Below are 23,913 nucleotides of genomic sequence, written 5' to 3' on the forward strand. Positions count from 1 at the left end.
CTGACTACCAGCAACACATCCGTGAAAGCACAGAATTGATGGGGTGAAAGTGTATTCCTAACATTTCAACAACAGGCATGCATACTTAATGAAATGATAAAGTGAGTGTATTCTTACTTGCTCCAGAAAACCTTTCCTTGAAGGGCCTGCATCTCACCAAGTATTGCCAGGAGAAGTGAAGACTTGCCACATCCAACTTGACCTACAATCATTGTCAGCTGACCTTAAAAAGAAAATAAAAACATGCAAGACATCTTAACCACGTATTATTTTCTTTTTGTTTTTTTTAGCTCTGTAGTTATACATCAGTAACCTAGAACCAGCTGCACACTGAGGGTCTACTAAGCTGCACTCAAGATGTTTATCCCGGCCCTTAGGTAGATGGTGTTTGGGAAACTCACGTTAGGAAAGAAAGCAATCATATTTCTAGTGTGGGGGTATGGTCTAAATAGCATTTAATTGAATTCTCATCATCAAGCTTTATTCAATAATGAGAATAAATTAAAACACACTGATAAAAAAAACATAATAGAAATTAAAAGCATTCCATTCATACATACACTTAAAACACATAGATAATCACCCTATAGCAACTGAATGGGCGCAAAGCTAAATATGTTTTCTAAAGTGGGCCAACTTGAGAAATACTTTTTTTTAAAAAAAAAATTATTTTGGTTGGCTGAGTAAATCAACCTTTCAAAACAGAAAATATGTCAATAGACAGCAATTGAGCAGTAAAAAATATAAACATTTAAAATTCCTTTTACGCAATATAAAAATTTGAACCCTTAAAACAAAATACAGGAAAGCAATTTGTGTAGGCACTGTTTACAAAGGCAGCAAGTTTGATGCTCAAATCATATTGTCAAGTTGCATCTTGTTTCATTGTGATGGAATTACAGTTTTAACGAATTGAACTAGAGCAATTTGAATTGAGGTTTTAAAGTTAGTGAGCAAGTAATTCCATATTTCTTCTCTAATGCGTACAGAGAGCAAATTGCAACATTTGTTAAACAGTTTCTGCCTCATAAACCTTAAGACTGGAAATTGAACCACCAAATGGCATGACGTTTCGGTTTGCTGCTGGTCATTACAATAACGACAAAATGTTTGATCTTGGGGAACCAAGTGTCTCCTGCCTAAGATCTGCCTCATCAGACATAAGTTTAGACGGATGCATAACATCTGTGATCTTACAAAGTTGGAAGGGCATTTAACCAAATACGGTTCCATACAACGCATTTTTTTATGAGATGACATCATGGGGCCACAGTGCACATATTCCAAACATTGTTTGCGTGTGCATATCCAATCGAAACAGAACAATTTCAATTTAGCCTTTTTAGGGTTCTTGAACAAAAGTTTGGGAGTAATGTTAGCATTTATTAGAGTGTCCAACACACAATTAACCCATTCCTTGGGGAGTTTTGCTTTGGAAGTAAACAGGTAGTTTGCAAGAACACCTAAAACATTCGGAAAATTTGCATCAATTAAACATTTCCTGTATAACAAGCAGAATTTCCACAAGACTTGACTAAAGATTGAAATAATGTCCAATTCATGGCGCACTAGTGGTAGCGGGGAGCATTTCGGAAGGCTCAAAACATCCTTCCAAAATTTTGCCTCATAGCGATCCCAAAAAGCTCTTGGTTTGGGTGCTCCCGTTTCAGCACCATAAGTGAGTATAGGAACAACATTTTGTTGAAAAAAAATAATGATGTGGGTTAATGTGAATTTACCAAATCTATACAGCAAAATGTTTACTTGCGATGTTAATGATCGATTTTTCGCATCTAAGGTGGCTGTATATATGTTGTCATTCAATGAATCAGTAAATGGAAGACCCAAATATTTATACTGTTGGACAACAGATAACTCTTGGTTGTGAAGAAACCAATTGAATTTAGGTGTGTTTTTCTTTACAGCTTTGTGACATGTTACTATTTGCGTTTTGTTAAGATTGATTGTCGAGTTGTTTTCAGTAATATAATCTTGAAGCTTGTTCAAGAGGTTTTGAAGCCCACATGGAGTACACGATAATAACACGAGATCATCAGCGTATAAAAGCCAAATGATCTTCTGGGTACCCAATTTGGGCGCATCATCGGTTGCTTCCTCAAATTTGATGCCAGCAGAAAAAGGTTGAAGAGGGTGGAGGCTAAAATCCACATGTGCTTCAAACCTCGTTCTGTTGGAATCACGGCAGACAATAGCCCATATAAAGTAAGTCTTACTTGCAACAAAGTGTTGGAGTGCAGTAGTTTGGTAAGGGTGAAAATTGTTGAGGGGGTACCATACTGTTGAAGTTTCGTAAAAAATAATTGACGGTCAATTGAGTCAAACGCTATGCTAAAATCAACAAAAGCTAGATATAGATTTTGATTTTGTTCAACGTATTTGTGCTTAATTAAGTTAAGGATGAGCATGTTAGGGGCTGTGCCCATTCCACTGGCAAATACAGATTGGAATGGGTTTCTTTTGTTTTCACGCTTAGACCATTCGTTCAGCTCCTGGAGTATGATAGGACTGTACAGTTTGCCGGGAGCATCTAGTATGGCAATTGGTCTGTAGCTTTGTGGCATATGACAGTCACCTTTTTTAAACAGTGGAATAATGATTGCATGTTTCCATGGCGGTGGAATACTTTGGGTAAAATTGATGTTTTGGTAAATTTGAAATAAAATTTCCGCCCACAAAGCTGGATTGAGTTTAAAGGTCTTATTCGATAGTCCATTGGGCCCTGGGGCTTTGGACTGACTTATTGAAGAGATGTAATACAATTTGTCAGCTTTGGAGAGGTTGAGATGGAAATGCAACCTCTCTTCACCTTCCTCGGCTGCAAAGGACTTTACAGGGTTCACATAGATTTTAGTAAAGTGATCAATCCATGTTTTTTCAGGAACATTGTGGGATTGTACCATTGTTTGCGAGATAGACGTTACTTCATTCAGTATTGATCACATTTGGGCAGTGTTTTGGTTGCGAGTGAGGGACAACATGAGTTCACCATCGTTTTGAAAATAAAGTTGCACGATGGGAACGTAACCAGTTTCTGTAAGCCGTTTTAAGTTTGGACAAAGTTACTGCTCTTTGGTTAACTGGGAGCAAGAGAGCTTTGTGTCTCTGAGCAAGAAATTCAGTTTTTTTGTTTTTGACTGTATGTCAAAACATGAGTTCTTGGATTTGGTAATTTTTTGTTTTTCTGCACATTTGGTGCATGTCTCTGCATAAGATCGTAATAGCAGACATTAGTGCGCTCGTTACTTAACTGTGAATGAGAGAAAGCCGAGGTGAGGCTGTCTGCATATTGACGTATAGTTCCCTCTGTCCACTTAATTCGATTTAATTGAGGGTTTGCCCTAATAACACCAACATAAAGTGATGGAGAGCTTGAGTCTATGGCTTTGGGCATAGGCCACTTTCTTGTTAGTATATGATGATCACTAATCATTGCAGAACTTACCCAGAGAGATGCTACACTCGCAAATAATTTGTAGTCAACAGAAATGTAATCAATGGTCACCTTTGAGGGTCCACGTTGCCAGGTGAAACATGGGGGAATGTCCCCAGGGCATGCTCCATTGAGAATACACAGGCCTCGTGAAGACATCATGTGTTCCCAATGGATTAGCCTAGTAGTTTCCTGAGATTTTCTCACTGAAAAAAAAGGCAAGTTAAGATCTCCGGCTAAAACAATGTGAACAATGTCCGGTGTCATGACAATGTAGTCCAACATGCTTGCAATGTCCTGAAGAAATTTTGAATCCTCAATCCCTTTGGAGTTCCAATATACATTAATCAGAGCATACAGAACAGAACATACCGATACTACTAACAGTTGGGCGAAAAAGAGTGGACCATTTTTAAGTTGGAACTGATTTTAATGCCAGTAATTAGTCCAGACATGGGACGACCCTTCTCGCCTTGTAATGCAGGCGTAAAGTGCAAGATATAATCGTGCCAAACAGGTGAGTTGGTGAGCCATGTTTCCTGGAACATGATATGATTATGTCAAATTACTTTAGAGTATTTACTTGGTTATTAAAGGGGTGGGAGTGTCCACAAGTGTTCCAGGAGGCAAATAGTAGAGGTCTGTCTTCGTGCTGTTGCTCTAGTTAACTATTAGGTACACAATTACAAACACATTTCGGTTCCACAGAACATTCAGACAGGACCAAGTTCCCTAAAGTGCAGACTGTATTCAAAGGCTGAGTCGAACACTTAGCTAGGTCTGCAATAGGAGAAGGACCCAGTAGAAGCAAAAAACCCATGTCGAACAATTGATTTTTGGCTGACCAAATGATGTTACGGACCAGTCGGGAGCAAAGCTTCAAACAGCTCGTGGTCAAGATGTTTTTGTTGATAAAGTCGACCTGTTCAATGTCAGCCGTGCCCACATCCTTCAATTGTCTTATGTCAGAGAAGATCTCAAGAACACTCTGCCTATTTAAAAGGTATTGAGGATGGGGAGCAGGGCGACAGCCAATAATTAAAGTGTTGGAACTCATGTCAGGATTTAAACCATTTGCTTGTTTTCTTGAGCCTTGAAGTTGGGATTGTGGGCTGAGCTTTCGGTAGTATCTTAGCAATTTCTGCGCCCTGCCCTTCAAATGGAGCTGTATCCCTTTCAAGTGTGACATTGGAGCTTCCAACCAAGACTGGTTTGCCTGAAATAGCATTTACATTAAGAGTTCCTTTATTAGTTTGATAAGAAAGTCCAGTCATGGATGAACTATGATCGATGTTGGGACAGCCCTTTCCTGATAGGTGAAATGACGGCGCTAGGCTTCCTTCAGGGAGAAGTTGGCCACAAGGGTTGAATTGCGGTGCCCCTACAGTGGGGGGCTGAGCAAATCTGATCATGTAGGCATTAACTTCCCTTCTAATTTCTTCCCACCTCAAAGATTGGCTACTTGAGTTGGGGTTATTTCCAGAGGTGTTAGAGGGACCCACAGATGTTGATTTGGGGTCTAGCACTGTTTTGGCTAGCGGTTTGGAATGTTTCTGAATTTCCTCAACAAGGCTGTCTAAGGGGGAATACGGGCCGGTATTAAGATGTTTTAACTTTTGGATCCCCATTTTAGCTTTCTGCGTTTCATTCAGAAGCACGTATTTTCTCATTATGGCGGCAGATGCTAGGCTTGTGGTTCTTCCTGGAGTGGTAAGGCCGTTAATAAACTGTTTTGCCGAGCCCGATGTGGTTTGTTTCTTCGTTTTTATGTTCTTGTTTTTGTTCTCCTGGGCGGCTGTTATGTTTTTCTTAGTTTTGCAGATGCTCATTCTTTTTTAATTTGGCAAGAAGGCGTTGCCTTTAGGTGTTTTAGCAAAGATAGTGTATATTTGTTTGTCTTCTACCTCAGAAGAGGGAAGCGAGAAAACAGGTTCCGTGTTACCATAGACCGCAGAGTCAGTGATGATGTTGTCAAAGTGTGGTAATGCACCTGCGGTAGCGTTTGAAGCTGGTGTTAGAAATAGCTGTTCTCTAAAGTTATTGGCATTAATTGGAGAAGAGGCTTTGTCAGTATGCACAATTCTCATAGGCAACAAAGCTTTTGATTCCATGGGGTGACTATCTTTTACTTCCAATAGTTTAACTGTGGATTGCCATGCTTGAATGGAGGCAATTTGGATGCTCTGAGCATTTAGTTTGTCGCTTAAGGAGTCAAATAATTTCACGAAGGTGTTCATAGTTGTTGCTTCCAGAGCGAGACCTACTACTCTACTTCCACTCTGTGAGGGGTGAGTGTCTCTGTTTGTCATTTCTCTGGAATGGGTGTCTCTATTTGTCATTTGTCTAGGTGTAGGTGCCAAAAAAGATGAGGTTGTGTTGGATTTCTCCGAACTAGTAATGGAAAACATTTTAGGCAAGAAAGACAGTTTCTCAGATATTGTTTGGGCAGAGTAGCTAGTGTGCATAGACTCCAGATCGATTACCACCGCATCTCCTGACTCTTTAACAGCGTACTCACCCACTTCACTTCTCAATACCACACTGTCTGTTAGAGATTGTTCACAGACGACAGCGTGTATGGAGTGATTTGTTCGCGCTTGACAGGGCTCCCCCCTCTCTTCTTCAGTGGGAGAGAGCCTCTTCAGCGGAACCATGGAGGAAACACTGCATACTGCCCCAGTCAGGGGTACAGGAAAAAATCTGCAAATATCAGGGGTTGCCAAGTCCTTTGATGTTTTTAAAGTTGTTTTTTTTAACATGTTATAACAGCGTTTTGGGGTGGAACAAGTTTGGGACTCAAAAAAACGTTTAAAGGATGTGGCACGCTGTTTAGGCACCACCGGATTATTTGATCTCACTACAGGCAGCAAAGGCATGCCTGTGCGTAATGTATACATTGTTTGAATTATCATGCAACGAAAACTTAACTCAAAACCAATTATCAACCAGCCTTCAAATGGTGCTTTCCTATACAAACACAGCTGTGAAAATAAAAGGAAGAGAAGACAGAAGCATCAGTAAAGTTCCTTGCGACGCCGCGGCAAAGCAGAACTTTCAGGGGCTTTCACGGGTGGGCCAGTGCGATCACAGTTAAATAGGCACACCCACTGGGCGTGAGGTGCAATGCCTTATGGTACTTGCAGTCTTTCTTTGTTGAATTTGGTGTAATATCAGTGTCCAGCGTCCACCGACCACGTAGACTCTCGCAGACTCTCCTCACTCCATAGTGTTATTGCAGAGGGAGTGAAACTGAACAAAATGCAATATGTTGCAGTAGGCTGGTGCTGAAGCTTTCTTTCACACTAACCAGCTCTTCCTTTGCTGTTCGTCGTGTCACCAGCTGCTTTTTCGGGACTTCCAGGCAGATTATCAAAAGGGAGCCTGACCACTTAACACTTAGGCTCAATAATCTGCTTGTGATATATATATATGTTGCCTGGTCTCGATTAGCAATGTGGCTCAAAGGTACTAAGCCCACAGTCGCCACATTGCTGCATTGCTTCAAACCGAAAAAATAACTTAGATCTCTGCACTCCGAGCTCCAAAATCACTGGACGGCTCAGTGATTTCAAAACGCCTCCCTTGTGTGTAAGCACTCTGAAATGTTGCTGTCACAAAAAGAAAAAAAAAAGAAGCTGTGTGTTAGGATCCCCTGCTAAGTAGAAATAGCAGTGCTTACTAGGGCAGATAAAGAGAGTAAAAGTAAAAGAACATGCAATCAATCTGTCAATGCAGCTCCCCCTTTTCAGGTCAGGTGCATTGCATATAGCTCCCCAAGTACTACTGCTGAGGCTTGCTTGGCGAAAGTGATAAAAAAGATAATAGTATTAAAATGAAGTATCCTCGGCGTTCCAAGTGGGCCAAAGTATAAAACGTACAAACACTTGCAAAACACACGAGGCAAATCCTATTGTGCCCAGCTTCTCAGGCTGGTTTAAAAAGAAACCTGAGGCACAACAACACAGCTCAAGCAAACAAGCAAACACGCAAGCAGAGTAATGCCTACAAGATCCTTAACGTGGGCTGGTTGTTTTCTATAATCTCTCAGCCCCGCCTTGCAGCCTCGTAGCCCAGCTTGACTCAGGCAGATCGCTCCACTCTGCTCTGCGACTCTCGGGATCCTTGGCTCCCAGGCTCACGAAAATCACTGGACTCGGAGGCGTGAGCATATCTTTAAAAAATTGCAAAATTGCAAAGGCTTCAAAAGCGGAAAGAGCTCTCTGTTCTCAAAATGCTCCAAAATGCTCCAAATGCTCCGAATGCTGAAGAGCACAGAATACACTGAATCAAGCCGCACCTCGCCCGTAACGTAACCAGAAACAGAATGAGGCCGCTTCCGAATCAGCTCGAATCTGAGAAAATACATACATTCAATTTCTAGTGTCCTGCATTAAACACAGATTCAGAGGCCGATTCATGGAATTAATGTGCGCTGAAATTTTCGGCGCAAGCGCGCGAAAGCGTGTGAATCACAGTGCAAGTGCGAAAATCGCAGCGAAACCCGCTCACAGCGATTCATGGAAGTCCATGTGCATGTAAATCCCTGGATGTGCGTTAAAATTTGGCGTGGCGCACGCTGGTGCACACGTCTCCAAACAGCGTGCGCTAAGCGCACAGCGAAAGTGCACATAGCGCAGCGCACACAACAAAAGTAGGGGGAACAGGGAGCGTAATACGCGGAATGGGGAACAACGCCTGAAAATGTGGGCGTCACGGGGGAAGTACAGGAGGCAAATGCACGGAACGCCCACACGCGCGTCTACAACACGTATTCATGGAATCGAACGGAGCTAATGCGTGCACCAAAAAAAGACATGCTAATCTGGAAACACGTATGCCAGCAGAAGCAGGCGTACGTGGAACCGCGCAGCTTAAAAGTGCGCACAAACAACAAACAAGCTCAGACGGCAAGATGAATATACCATTCCGAGCAGCAGTGGTCGTGGGATACCGCTGGAGGAGGATAGTCAGGCCCAGAATTTTTACACCCAGAACCAGCCTTTTTGGGATGCCTGATGACCAGGTGTATGGGAGGTACAGGTTTCCACCTCACATAAAACTGGACCTGGTGAGTGAGTGGGAGGATGACCTCACATCACCCACCCTGTGCTCCCAAGCACTCAGCCCCCTGGAGAAGGTCCTCAATGTACTGCACTTCTTGGCCACTGGATCATTTCAGCGGACAAGTGCTATAGTGGGGGGGGTGTCACAGACCACGCAGTCACACTGCCTATACCAGGTGTTGACCATCATGACTGCACACCCATCAGTCGGCAGGCACATATACCTGCCCAGAACACCTGCAGAAAGGCAGGCTGCCGTCCAGGATTTCTATGGGGTGGCACAATTCCCCAAAGTGCTAGGTGCCATTGATTGCACGCATGTGGCTCTACGTCCCCCCAAAGCATCTGAGCACATCTATAGAAACCGCAAGCACTGGCATTCCATCAACGTGCAGGTAGTATGTGATGCCAAGGGAATCATCACCTCAGTATATGCCAACTATCCAGGGTCCACCCATGACAGTTTCATTTACAGAATGTCAACCCTAAACCGGGACCTAGAAGCTGGGCGTCATGGCGATAAATGGCTGCTTGGTGAGTATAAATGCCACTGCACATGCATGCATGTCAGATACTGAGTAATGTCACAACCCCACTAATAATACCCATCACCACCTCCCCAGGGGACAGTGCCTACGCTCTGAGCACCCACATGATGGCGCCAATTCGGAACCCCACCACGCAACCCGAGGTAAGATACAACACAGTCCATATTGCAACCCGGGGCATAGTGGAGCGCACATTCGGAGTGCTCAAGTCACGCTTTTGCTCCCTTGACCGCTCTGGTGGGCAGCTGTTATATGCTCCCCCAGTAGTGTGCAGGATCATAGTGGCAGCATCTGTCCTGCACAATGCTGCAACACGCCGGGGCCTGCCGGTGGACATGGTGGTGCCCCCACACCCCCAACCACATGCACGCCTGCTGCGCATGGGAGGGGAAAGGGCACGTGGTGAGGCAGCCGGTACACAGCTGGTGGCTAATTACTTCACATAAAATCACACCCCTGTGGAGTGCACACAACCCTGGCACATACCAGCTGACAATCAATGATGATGACATAAGGGACACTCAACTGTCACAACCATACCAGCCTGAGATTGGTCACCTGGAAGTGTTACATTGTGTGCATCCCTACCTACCCAAATGCCACCAATACTGTGTCATCAAAAGACATACATCTATGCTGATAAATTCATTACCCCCTTGCTAAATACAACATAAGAACAGCGCCATGTCACCCAACCCCCTCCCCAGCTCCACAACCAAACACACCATGGCATGTCATGCAATGTGAAAGCAAAAAAAGCAATGAACAAGACCTGACACAAGTGTGACAAAGTACACTGTCCCTAATGGAAACTGCCACATACAATATGCTCCCAGTAATCTATAACTAACAGCACACATTACCAAATACTTACCACCAACACAATGCTGCAACACACCATGGAAAAATGCAAAAACATGACAGTACTAAGTTCAAGTAGTGGTAGTCTTACAACCTGAATACGCCAGCACATCGACCCCTTACAACTGTAGAGTGTTGCTGCCAAGCAATTGTCTCAGTGCACTGCATACAACATGAACTGCATCTGCAAAGTAGACGGCCTTGTGCAGACATGAGGAAGGAACCTGCAGATTAGGAGGAAGACATGGATGCACAAGCACATATCAATACACCATGCAGTGTACAATACAACAACAATATCCACTAGGGATGTCTACACAGTATTGACTACAGACTGCCCACACAGTTCATGGGAGGCCAACGTCACTGTGTAATTCACCGTCACTTGGTCACACCCCTTGCAAGCCCATGGAAACGGGAATCAGGAGGGGTATGTGTCTCACAAACCCAAGCATCTAACCCAAACTCAGGACAAGCCTGCATGTGCCCAGCCGGAATACAGTGGATGCCCACGGGAGCCACACAAGGCAACACACTGTAAAAAAAAAATATCAAAAATCAAAAATGGCCATGTGGGGGCCAGGTGGGGTGGGGAGGCCACCCAGGAGGTTCAAGGACAGGGTGCACACCAACACCCACCTGCGTGGATGTTGCAAAAAAAAAGACCTCCTTGGGCTCATGGCCTGCACGGCTATGCCATTGTGGGAGGACTGCTGTCGCTCTGCTCATTCTCTGCTGCTGCATCAGGAGGCGGTGGCACTATGGGAGGCAGCCCATGCAAAGCCCTGGTATGGTCCTCCATGGCAGCAAGCATGCGGGCCTGGAAGGTCTGATTCTGGAGGATTAAAGTGCAGAGATCCCCATGCAGCACATCACGGTTGCCTGCATTTCTGCACGCATGGCCTCGCGTGATGGCCGGATCTCCTCACGTGTTGCATGCAGCTCAGCTGAGAGCGAACGTGTGAGCTGCTCCAGCTGCTGTTCTGCCCTTAAATTACTGGAAGCCTCAAGTACAACCAGAGTCTGCCTGAGGTTATGTAGTTCTACCCTCAGGGCTTCCCTGTGGCCCTGGGACTCTATTGATATGGATTTGCACAGTCTCCAGTGCCGCCCGTCTGTCCCTGTTGGATGCCAACATGTCTTCCCTGTGTGATTGGCAAATGGAGTCTGTTGCCTGCTGTTGTTGCTCCATCTGCCTTTCAGGGGGGATAATGGAAGTGGCCACCCTCTCCATTGCCTAAGCCATCATTTCTACTGATGCTGCCTGTTGGGTTGCCATACTGTACATGGAGTTTTCCCATACAGTATTGCCTGGTGGGGCACGGCCACCGCGTCGATGGACACCACACCTGTTTGGGGCAAGGCGATCTGCACCTTGCTGTGCTCGCACTGCTGGGGCTGCAGGACTGAATTCCCCCTATGATCTGCTGGCCCAGGAACAGAATCAGATGCTGCGGAGTGTGACCCTGCATCCGTAACCGCCAAAGGCGGACCTACCAACACTGACATCCCCATGGAGGGTTCTACTCCTGGTCCAGGTGGGTTGGACAGAACAGAATCCCTGCCAGAAACATTTACCTGCGACTGCACATAAGTCTCATCATCCGACTCAGCACCTGAATAGAGGTCTGGGGAGGTGCACCCAGAGGCACCCTGGACAGTATGGTCTGCAGTAACATTGGGTTTTCACCCACCACCACACCACATCCCCCACTGGTGCCCAGTCGTGCCTGAGATTCCGCCTGGGTCTACACCATCTCCTCAACCTCAACAGCACCAAGTGCGTCATCACCTGCAAAAACATGAAAGACAACAAATGGAAACAGGCATGAGCACTATATCACACACATAGGCCATGACAAGCCAGAGATCCAGTACAAGAATTACACATGTCCCACATGACCATAACCCTGCCATGCATGCATTGTCAAAGAGTTGGAAGTGGAGTCAAAAAGGCAGACACTGGGGAGAGCAAGATGGATATGCAACATATTTGCAGCATGTTGGGTAGCACTGGCATCACACATCAGGCTGTGAGTGGCATGTCCAATACACATACATGACACATGCCACCACACAGATGTCATGTAGCATAGCCACGGTAAATTACAAAACTACAGCAATATGTCAGTGAATGAGTACTGTCACACATCCATGTCACATCGACATGATGCGAAGATTGATGCTGAATAGTGTTGCAAAATATGCATGTGCCACACACTGAAACACATCCAGTGTCCAATAACACAGTCAATGTGGGCTGATCAATGGTTGGTCACTTTAACATTACAGGAAACATCTGTCATCTTCCACATGCAAACAGGCGCTAATAAAAAATGTCTGCAGCCCAATACTCCGTCGGCCTGAATGGTGTAATCATTAATATAACTAGGTAAATGTAGTGGCCCAGTGTGGGCTGTAAACAATGACCGAAGCATATCACATATGTTGCAATAGGACAGAATAATGCGTAGTAAAAATGGGAGAGTGGAAACAATCAGCCTGAATGAACACTTACAAAATCTGAACAATGTAGTTGCAAGATGACAGTTCAAGGTAAAGTGCACTAATGTGAGCGTAATTGGCAACTGTGGGCAGAAGGGATACAGTCATACCCAAATCCAAGGCACGTGAATGTATGGGAGGAAGCAAATGGGTGACCCATAACACTCAGGAGTACACACCCTCACCTGGCACTCAATCAGAACCCGTCACCCAAACAACATACACATAGATTACACACACACACATGGGCACTCACCGGACAATGCGTTGTAATCAGGTAGTTCTCCCACACCTTGGATCTGTTCCTCTGTGACGAAGGTCCCAGCAACAGACTCATGTTCAGTGAGTTTGTTGTCCTCTTGTGGAGACCCACCGTCAGTCACCAGAGTAGGGGCATGATTTGAGGCCGGCTGGTTCTTTGCTCTGCATTTCAGGTCATTCCACCGCTTGTAGCAATCATCAGCTGTGCGCCTCACAAACCCAAGGGCACTTATGCGGTCCACAATGGTCTGCCAGTGTGCCCTACGTTGACCAGGTGTGGTCTTGCACCCTGCAGTCACCAACATTTTGCGGCTATGTGCTGACACATAGCTCACAAGTGCATCAAGTTCGGGGTCATTATAGCTAGGCTTCCTTGACGTGCCGGACTGTGTAGCCGTGTCTGGGGTCTCAGCCTGTAGTGCCAGAGGACCCTTCTTCCTCTTCTTGCGCCGCTCTGGTCAGTAGGGGCAGAAGCGCAGGTGGACTGGGCACTGGGACTGTGCGAAGGCACAATGACCATAGGTCTTGGTGCAGGCATTGGCTGAAGTGTGATGTTGGCAGGGGCAACGTCAGTTTGATGGACCAGGACCGACACTGTCCCAGCTGGGAGACTCAGAGCTGGGGTGGATAGAGCTGCAGCTGCCCCTGCAGCCTCCCCACCCTGCCTACTTGGGGCGGCAGATGACATCGCTGCCCCAGATACACATGGCCTGGTGACACCAACTTGCACCGACACACGTGGCTTAGACTTGCTGACCTGGAAGTCAGCCTGGGAGTCATGCCGGCTCAGGTGCCTCAATGGGCTGGTCCAACAAGGGCTGAGCTGGGATGGTGTCAGCCACGTTTCCCTCAACCAGGGGGGGGGCATGGGTGTCCCTGATTGGTCCTCCACACATGGGGGTCTAGGGCCACCCTGCAAATGCTGGCCACGTTCCCTACCGCGCCCACCATGCCCACCTATTGGAGGTCAGCCACCTTTGCCTCCCTTACCGCTAGGTCGCCTCCCAACCATGGCACTGATGTTGTTGTGCGTATGGGAGTTGCAGTAAACAATTGTCCTGGGCAATTGGGGGTGAAAAGGGTAGGGTACTAGATGGAATTCGTACCCTAGTGCTCTAGCAAGGCTGTCTGTGACCCCTTGGGGAAGATGACGGGTCACGCAACGCACAGGCACCCCAAAAACAAAAAGTAACATGTACGCAACCCCTTGTAGAACACGTGCGTGGAAAAATGAACCCGCACTACGCTGTGGCACCCAGAAACACAAAAACAAGCGTACGCATGTTACACGCAGCCTACAATGACCTCTGAAGGGGTATGCGACACACGTGGCAAGCACAGTTGGTAAATGCGTGTGCGACTCACCGTCTGCCTGGAAAAATAATGTGAAAAAAACACGCATGTGCGCGTAGGCAACACCCCCTGCCAAAAGAAGAACTGCACGCTGTCTGAGGAGACAGGACAAAAGAAGAAGTGAACACTGTTTGAGGAAACAGGCCCAAAAAAAATAAAGAACGCTGTCAGAGGTAACAGGGAGTACGAACTTGAAACGGTGTGAAGTAATCGCGTGTGAACCGACAAGAAGTACAGAATTCACCCACTCGCTCTCCACGAAAAGCACGTACAAGGGAATGGGGTCCTACACGTACCTTTTAAAGGGGCCCACACGTACAGCGTCACTTACGCGTGTACGCGCTAAGGCCCTTTCCTCCAATTACACGAGCTGACACTCGGACGTGCAGTTTTTGGACGTGTACGATGAACATGCACCCGTGTTGATGGAAACGCCCGTGCGCGTCACGTCACTTACGCGCGTAGGCCCTTTCCTCAGATTACACGCATCCACACGTGGACGTGCAGTTTTTCCACACGCGCTGAACCACTATGCCCACGTCACGAGGGAAACACCCGCGCAAGTCACGTCACAGAAGCGCTTACGCGCTAAGGGCCTTTGGTCCAATGAAACCGCGTACGTGTGCAGACGCACTTACGCGAGAAGGGTCTTTCCTCGAATTACACGCTGACGTGCAAGATTTTCACGTGCCAAATCACTCTGTATCAAGCTGGCCACGCAACAACACACGTAAAACCACGCTCCTGCCCAGAAGGCGAATTACTGCCCCCCAGATCCCCGAGCACGCTCCCACCTGCCATCTGTTGCTGCCTGACTGCCTGCTGCCCACGTGCCCTGCTATTTGCTGCCTGCACGTCAGCCAAGGGTGCAGTTGCTGTGACCACCCCTGCTGGAACCGAAGACTCCCGACTGGGATACCATCGCTCCACAGCCCAGCCCCAGGACCCAGTTGCCCACCCACTCCTGCCTCTGGGGTTGCCATGTCGGGCACAACACCATCTGGCACCACTGGCAACCCCCAGCCAGAGAGGCAGAGGGCCACCAGCTTCAGTGTCAGGGAAGTTGGTGTCCTGGTGGAGCAAGTCCTGGGGCAGTATGATGCCCTATTTGGAAGTTCACACGCCGACAATGAAGGACGGACCAGGATCTGGATGGACATCGTGACTGCCATCAACGTGAAGGGGGTGGCAGTCCACGACTTACACCATGTCAAGAAGCGCTGGGAGGACTTCAGGTCCAGGACCGTCAACAAGGCCTGGCGCCTCTTGAAGGCAGCGGATGCTAAAGGGCGCCGGGGCCACCTGTCCGACCACCAGCTGAGGGTCCTGGAACACATATGCCCAGCGCTCCACGTCCAGGTCCTTGAGAGGCCGACCCGTCTGGAGTCGAGCGGTAAGTGTACATGCATACTGATTGGACGCTGTGCGTTTGGTGGTGTGCCAGTAGTGTGCAGGTTGCACATGTGTTTTTGTAGGGCCATGTAGGGATGTGTATGAACAGGGGCTTGAGGCTGCCACATGTGAGTCCTCTTAGGTGTGAGACACATCGATGGTGTATGTGTTGGTAAGCATGCTGTGCAAATGCAGGTGTGGTAGCACACATGTTTGAATTTCTGTGTATATACGTTGGCATGGTTGTGGTGTCACACATGGATGGTGGTTCCTGCTGCATGTATATGCACTGTGTACATGTGCATGTGTGTGTATTTGACAAGTGTGCAACTGTGATGCAACATGGATGCACGTGACACTGATATGTAGAAGGCTGAATGCCAGATGTGACATGTATGGCGATCGCATCACTGCGACAGTTGGAGGAGATGTAGACATGCATGTAAGTGTGGTGGTGTGTGTGCGTGTCTAGTGCACTCCCTGTGTTTCATGTGATGTCAGGCTCACCTTCGGCTGTTCATGCTATTGTATGTGTATGGATGTTGCTGCCTGGTGCAATATTGCTGTGGAAATGCTCATGTGTGTGAGTTGAAATGACATGTGTGTCGTAGAGTGTGATGCCATGTCTGAAGTTTGACACTGCCACTCATGTGCAACTGTCAGGTGTGTATCAGTCCATTGTACAGTGCCCTGATGTCTGTGTTTTATCTCTCCCTATCTGCAGCGTCAACTGATGACGAGGGCGGAGAGGTTGCTGTGGAGCACAGCGGCATGGATCGCACCACCAGCTGGAGACGCAAGGCCCAGCTCCCCTCCCAGATTGCCATCTCGTCGGGGAGTGAGGAGTCTGGTGCCGCATCCCAGGCTGCAGCTGCTGAGGGTAGGTCCAAGAGGCAGAGGTCGGAGGTGGACTCCTCGGCAGCAGAAGGGGCAACTGAGACTCCACAGGGTCCAACGGAGGAAGATGGCACGGAGTCATCCAGGTTGGTGGGGGGTTTGGTGGAGGAGGAGGCCGCGGAAGGGACACACATGGGGTCTGGAGGTGGGGATTCCACTTGTGCTAGTGGTGCAGTACAGGGGCAGGGACAGGAGGCAGCACAGGCCGCCGCGGAGGTGCCTGTGTGTAATCCAGTCCCTGATCCTGTCACTGCATCATCTGGCACCAGCAGGGATGCCTATGTCCAGACCTGTTTTCAGGGAGGAGATGAGCGCACAACAACTGGCCTTCCTCTCCCTGTGGACGTGGCTATCCAGGACCGTTTTGAGCCTGTCCTGAGTGGGATAGCGTTGAGTCAACGGGGCATGCGAGGTGACCTGCAGTCTTTTCGTGGAGAGACTGCACGTCATCTCGCATGCCTCTTTGACCACGTTGACCTACTGGGACTGGTCACCGGTGCTGGATTCCTCCGTGTGCTGGACCTTCTTGCGACCCCCTCCTCACCTGAACCCCCTACGCCCAGTTGTCCTCTATGCCATCTTCCCACCCATGTGTCACCTGGGTACCCTGTGGAGCTGCCCCTGACCCAGGAGCCAGGCTGGTGGAGGACACATCCCTGCCACAGTCGGGAGTCGGACGTCCAGCAGGGGTGGCCACCACGACAACTGCACCCCAGCCGGAGGAGGACGTGTAGGCAGCAAGAGCCAGGACGCAGCCACAGCAGCAGCAATATGGTGGGAGCAATGATGGCTCGGGGCCTTCAACATCGGAGGGGCAGGCATTGGCCATAGGGCAGGAGGACCCCGGATTTCAAGTGTCTTCCATGTGGCAGCGGTTGGGCCACGCCATAGATGCGGAGCGGCAGCAGGCGGAAGAGGCACGGCTCACAATGGTCAGGGCCGAGAACTCCATGCGGAGGGCCCTGAGGCGGGCCGAGTGCCTTGAGGCAATTTGCAGGGAGTTGGAGGTGAACATGTCGTCGTCCCTGCAAACCCTCGGGGCCATGGAAGAGGACCGCCTCCAGGACATTGAGCAGGAGTTCGATGATGCCCTGGCCCGGGACATCAATAAGTGAGCCGTCGGACTAGCCCGCTGCCATTGTAAATAGTTAGATAGTGTTAGGTTTCCTTTTTGTTTTTTTAATTTTGGGCTGCTTGGACAATGCACCACATTTTTGTATATAGTTCATTATTAGGTAGGTCTTTTTTGTAGGTTTCATTTCATTTGTTGGGCTCATGGACACTGGATTGGTGATTTGTATATAGTTGAACACTGGATGTTTCTCGTTTTTATTTTTATTTCACCATGGCGCAATGGATTTCATATATTTTTTTTCCCTTGGATTTGCTTTGTTGGACTGAGACTTTGGACAAATTTTCATTTGGAGTTCTTTGGATTCTGATTTCATATTTTTTATTTTTTTCCGGACATGCTGAATTTTATTTCTTATTCCCATTATTGAATTTTTTTTTTCATTACATTCATGTTGTGTTCAATACATTTTTGTTTCATACTTCGATGTGTGGTATTCTCTCATTGGTTTCATGCATGTCATGATATGGGTTTTCACATTCACTTGCACCCATTGTGCGTGTGTGACGGACATGCGTTCATGTACATACTTGCCATTTGGGTTTTATCATGCAATGGCCATTTCTTTGTGGGTGGATGCAATACTTGTTTGGGTCTTTGGGCTGGGGTGGCGTGGGGTGTGGTGTGGGTGGCCATGAGGCCCATGACTGAGGATCGTCATGACATGGGTGCTGGGGGACATGAGTGGGGGCTTGATGGCAGGTGCCCCTGACTGCTGTGGGGTGGGGGTGCTGGGGGACATGTGTGGGACATGAGTGGGGGCCAGCTGGCAGGTGCCCCTGACTGCTGGGGTGTGGGGGTACTGGGGGACATGTGTGGGTCATGAGTGGGGGCCTGCTGGCAGGTGCCCCTGACTGCTGGGGGGTGGGGGTGTTGGGGGACATGTGTGGGGGCCTGCTGGCAGGTGCCCCTGACTGCTGGGGGGTGGGGGTGCTGGGGGACATGTGTGGGACATGAGTGGGGGCCTGCTGGCAGGTGCCCCTGACTGCTGGGGGGTGGGGGTGCTGGGGGACATGAGTGGGGGCCTGCTGGCAGGTGCCCCTGACTGCTGGGGGGTGGGGGTGCTGGGGGACATGAGTGGGGGCCTGCTGGCAGGTGCCCCTGACTGCTGGGGGGTGGGGGTGCTGGGGAACATGAGTTGGTGATCACTAGTGCAAGGTGACATGTGGCTTGGCTGGGGGGCATGCCAATGGTGGATGGGCTGCCTGCGGGACATGACCAGGGGTGCAGCATGCACCTGCCTGCAGGGGCCATTGAGGGTGTAGAGGGAACACCTGGGAGGACCCACACTGCCAATTCATGTGTAGGACTCCCCGCGAACCCCCGAAAATCACATACCCCGCTCTGACAGCAAAATCGCGTGTGAAACTCCCCTCGCACCCCAGGAATACACGTACCCCACTCGCAGAGGGCATTTCGCGTGTGAAACTTCCCGCGAACTCCTGTTATATACGTTCCCCTCTCCAATCGCGTGTGAAACTTCCCGCGCACCCCAGGAATACACGTACCCCACTCGCACAGGGAATTTTGTGTGTGAAACTTCCCACGAACCCCTGTTATATACGTTCCCCTCTCCAATCGCGTGTGAAACTTCCTGCGCACCCCAGGAATACACGTACCCCACTGGCACAGGGTATTTCGCATGTGAAACTTCACACGCACCCCAGGAATACACGTAACCCACTGGCACATGGCCAATCGCGTGTGAAACTTCCCGCGCACCCTAGGAATACACGTACCCCACTCGCACAGAGCATTTCGCATGTGAAACTTCCTGCAAACCCCTGTTATATACGTTCCCCTCTCCAATCGCGTGTGAAACTTCCTGCGCACCCCAGGAATACACGTACCCTACTCGCACAGGGCATTTCGCATTTGAAACTTCACGCGCACCCCAGGAGTACACGTACCCCACTGGCACAGGGCCTATCGCGTGTGAAACTTCCCACGCCCCCCAGGAATGCAGGTACCCCACACGCACAGGGCATTTCACGTGTGAAACTTCCCGCAAACCCCTGTTATACACGTTCCCCATTCCAATGGCATGTGAAACTTCCTGTGCACCCCAGGAATACACGTACCCCACTCGCACAGGGCATTTCGCGTGTGAAACTTCACGCGCACCCCAGGAATACACATGCCCCACTGGCACAGGGCCTATCGCGTGTGAAACTTCCCGCGCACCCCAGGAATACACGTACCCCACTCGCACAGGGCATTTCGCATGTGAAACTTCCTGCGCACCCCAGGAATACACGTACCCCACTTGCACAGGGCATTTTGCATGTGAAACTTCCCACGCACCCCAGGAATACACATACCCCAGTGGCACAGGGCCTATCGCGTGTGAAACTTCCCGCGCACCCCAGGAATACACGTACCCCACTCGCACAGGGCATTTCACGTGTGAAACTTCCCGCAAACCCCTGTTATGCACGTTCCCCTCTCCAATCGCATGTGAAACTTCCCGCGTACCCCAGGAATACACGTACCCCACTCGCAAAGGGCATTTCGTGTGTGAAAGTTCATGCGCACCCCAGGAATACACGTACCCCACAGGCACAGGGCCTATCGCATGTGAAACTTCCTGCGCACCCCAGGAATACACGTACCCCACTCGCACAGGGCATTTCGCATGTGAAACTTCCCGCGAACCCCTGTTATACACGTACCCTGCTCCAATCGTGTGTGACACTCCCCGTGCAGTGGGGTACGTGTATTCGGAGGGGTGCGCAGGGAGTTTTACATGCGTTTTCGTGGTTGGGGGCCTGTGCGACATGTATGGGATTTGTGCGCTGTGCATGGCTCACAGAGAGGGGTTGGGGGCATAACTGGCGCTGCTACAGGGTCGCTGCGCCACTCTGCGCCACGGCTGGTTTTGGAAACTAAAATCCATGAATACGCTGTGCACGGAAATGGATTTTAGCGCACGCGGCTGGCGCAGAAATTCACACGCGCACACTGTGTGCCAGCCGCGTGCGCCACTTGTGCGCTGAATTCTATGAATTACCCTCTAAATTATTTCTTGTTGTATTTATATATAGTGTCGTACAGGTCTAAAATAAACTTTTCACATTTTAAAATATACACTTATTACAAGAAGTAGATCATTCAGCAATTAAATTATTCTTATTATTGAATAAAAATATACAATCAACTAGCTTATAAATGAGTAGATGTTTTAAAATCTGAATTCATTGTATCTGTGGTATTCCATTTCTTTTCTATACAAAAAACATAATAATCAAAATAACAGTGCCAGCATTGCCTTGTATCCAAGGTTTCCAGCGTATGTACAGATCTGCCAGGATATAAAATATCCACCAAGCTCATTATTCTACACTGGTATAAAAGGTGTGCATCCTTTAAAGAGTGCATTAACTTACAAATATATTTATTTTATGTTTCAATTATGGGTCCAGGAGGGTTCCTGGCCTGGGCCCCCACATGGCTCTGCGGTATGTTTTAGAGTCCAGTGGGGATGGGCTCCTGCCATTCCACGCTGCGCCCTCTCTGTCAAAATATGTTCTACGTTACCAGTGGAAAGGGTTAGTCATGTGCACACAGTAAACCACCCAAAATTCAAGTGATTCAAGAGTTTGTGTCAAAATAGTTGCCTGGAATAAACTATTCAGCCTACATGACTCAAAAAGCAGGTCTGTGTAATACAGCCCTAGTGACAATAAACTGTAAGATAACTCAGTGAGATAAGCATTGCGGATGATGCAGTCACCACGTGTTCTCAGCCTTTTATCTTTAAGAGGTCAGTAGAGTACTATGAAACTAAGGGCCTGATTTACTCAAATGTGTTCACAGGTTGAATCATTTTTGTAAATCAGGCCTTAATAAGTATCAATGACTTCTAATATCACAACATTAGTAGCACAGGTAAACAGCATAAATCACTCCATAGAAATGTGTCATTGTTGGTAGCACTATGTCCCACCATTTATATGTAGGAGGCATAACTGTGAACTAACATTTCTGCCTTTTCTGGTATCTCTCGCCACAGCTGCTATTATCCACGTGTGTTAAACAAGTGGGAACCACGAGCAGCTGCATAGCACACAATCTGTTTCAGGAGATGTCATGAATGTGCATATAGCAGTGGAAAAACGTTTAAATGTTAAGGTTACACTACCCATAAAAAGTGAAAGTCTCTAAACGTTGGGAAAGTCATTGTTTTGGTTAAATCTATTATTAAACCCTATGCATACAATAAAACAAACAATGTTTCCAACCTTAACTCGCCGTTTTGTTTGGAATTGTTAATGTGTTAATAGCGTTAATAGGGTTTTGTGGTGTGCAGCTCTATGTGCACTTGTTTGTAGTCAACATGTCAATGTAAGGTATTGTTTGGTGTGCAATGAAGTAACGAAGATGTTAGTAAGAGTGTATATTTTTGTGTGAAAGTGGATCTTTCATTTATGCCATTTAATTTAATGGATATATTTTAACTATTTTGTACATTTCCATGTAAAATGCATTGTATTATTGCAATGTATTTTGGTATATTGAAAATGGAAGTGGACAGTTTGGACGTATTGTGGGCTACATTGTGCTTTTTTCTTTTTTTTTTTTGGTATTGAATTTTTATTTTCACAATAACAAATAAGAACAAAAACAGTACCAATCCATGAAACCCACACATATTCAATCATAGTCAAAGCATAGTAAACAATTCATCGTTAACCAGTTCTAAATATCATATACAAGTAAAGAATAAAGATGAAAGAAGAGAAGAAAAGGGAAGGAAAAAGAAATGGGAAGAAATGGGAAGAAATGAAAAAGAGAGAGAAGATATGAGTCAAGGACTGAAAATTCCATTTGTAAGAGGCCATATACAGTCACAAGAATGTTACAAATCCATTCCATAAACTATAGGTAACCTTACATAGCAGAAATATTCAACATTGTGCTTTTTTCAGTCTCTATAGAAACACTTACAACAAACATTTTAGCCATTCAACTTTGAGAAACGTAACCAAATGTGCCAAGAGGGTTTCAATTTGGTCCGATTGATCTGCTGCATGCTACTTTTGGTGAATTGTCATGGGTGAGAACACTAGTTATAGCAGAACAAATGTTTACATTTTCCTCCTATGTAAAGTTCAATGTAACATTAATTACCCCCTCTCTCTCTCTCTCTCTCTATATATATATATATATATATATATATATATATATATATATATATATATATATATATATATATATATATATTAGCAAATTCTACCTTCAGGTAGCAAAATCGAGCTGCACGCTCCACAATGCCATGTTCGCCCAGTATCCACAAAAAAAGGGGGGGGGTGGAATTTCAAGTCCACACCGACGCTTTCTCGTTTTCTTGTTATCTTCCTTTATTTATTAACACAGGAAAAAAACAATGGAAATTCGTTTCCATAAAATAGAAAAATGACCCCAGTATGGGTCCTCCCAAGTGCAACACTCCTCCTATTTCGAGGCGTTAACGTGTTTCGCGACTCACTCGTCGCTTGCTCACAACAGTTAGCCCTCTTCGCTGTGTACTCATTTAAAGCATTAGGCAAGTGGGTAGGGAGGGAGAGAGGGGGAGTGGGGAGTAGCAAAAGTGAAAACCAACAAAGGACCACATTTCTTAGATCAGCATTTCAAGTCAATTCCATGTCGGACATCTTTGCCTAGTGTGGTTTCCCTTCAATAATGCGTTCTTTAAAGGACATTTCTGGATATATGGTTTTCTCGTTAGGTAAAACGTTTGTCTATTATTTCTATAGGCTCAGTGCCCATCCCCTCTGTGTTTGCATTTTTTGTTTGCCAAAATGTTCATGCCATTTTCCAACTAGCGCGGGTGAAAATTTGCTGAAACAAAAATTCATCAAAACCCATTCGACCTAGTTGCTTTACTCCCCTTACCCAGTACGTCTGTTAATCGTTGTGGGTAGGGATTTTAAAGTGCATAGTGCATTTAGCAGCTTTTGTTCTTTTGTAGTTTTAAAGTGACAAGTGCATACTTAGAACATCTTCTCCCACCTTATTCAAATATAAAGGTGTGTTAGAAAACGACAACTTCTAGGTCGCCATGACTGATTTTCCAACTAGTACGGGTGAACATTTTTTTTCTAAAACAAAATTCATTAAAACCCATTCGACCTAGTTGGTTTTCTACCCTTACCCAGTACGTCTATTAATCGTGCTGGGTAGGGATTTTAAAGTGCATAGTGCGTTTAGCAGCTTTGGTTATTATGTAATATTAAAGTGACAAGTGCATGCTTAAAACATCTTCTCCCACCTTAATAAAATATAAAGGTGTGTTGAAAGACTACACCTACTATATATATATACGGTAAAACAACGTTGTTAAAGGGACGTTATGGTTAAGTTCCGCTACTAACAACCTATGAAATTCAGTAAAAAAACTTTGTTAAAGGGACATTATGGTTAAGTTGCGCTACTAAAAAACCTATGAAA

At 47.0% G+C, this 23,913-nt stretch overlaps 1 protein-coding gene across 4 annotated transcripts in view; it reads right to left on the reverse strand.

Moving 5' to 3' along the window:
* Positions 1-23,913, reverse strand: part of ABCC9 (ATP binding cassette subfamily C member 9) — a 1,387,936-nt gene that overhangs the window by 732,064 nt on the left and 631,959 nt on the right. For all 4 annotated transcript variants that reach the window (XM_069628445.1, XM_069628446.1, XM_069628447.1 and 1 more), the window contains exon 17: positions 118-223. In XM_069628445.1, coding sequence (XP_069484546.1) covers positions 118-223 — 106 coding nt within the window. The remainder of the gene's footprint in view (positions 1-117; positions 224-23,913) is intronic.

The sequence above is a fragment of the Ambystoma mexicanum genome, chromosome 12, assembly GCF_040938575.1.
Source record: "Ambystoma mexicanum isolate Mex_15411 chromosome 12, UKY_AmexF1_1, whole genome shotgun sequence".
In the NCBI taxonomy this organism is placed as follows: domain Eukaryota; kingdom Metazoa; phylum Chordata; class Amphibia; order Caudata; family Ambystomatidae; genus Ambystoma; species Ambystoma mexicanum.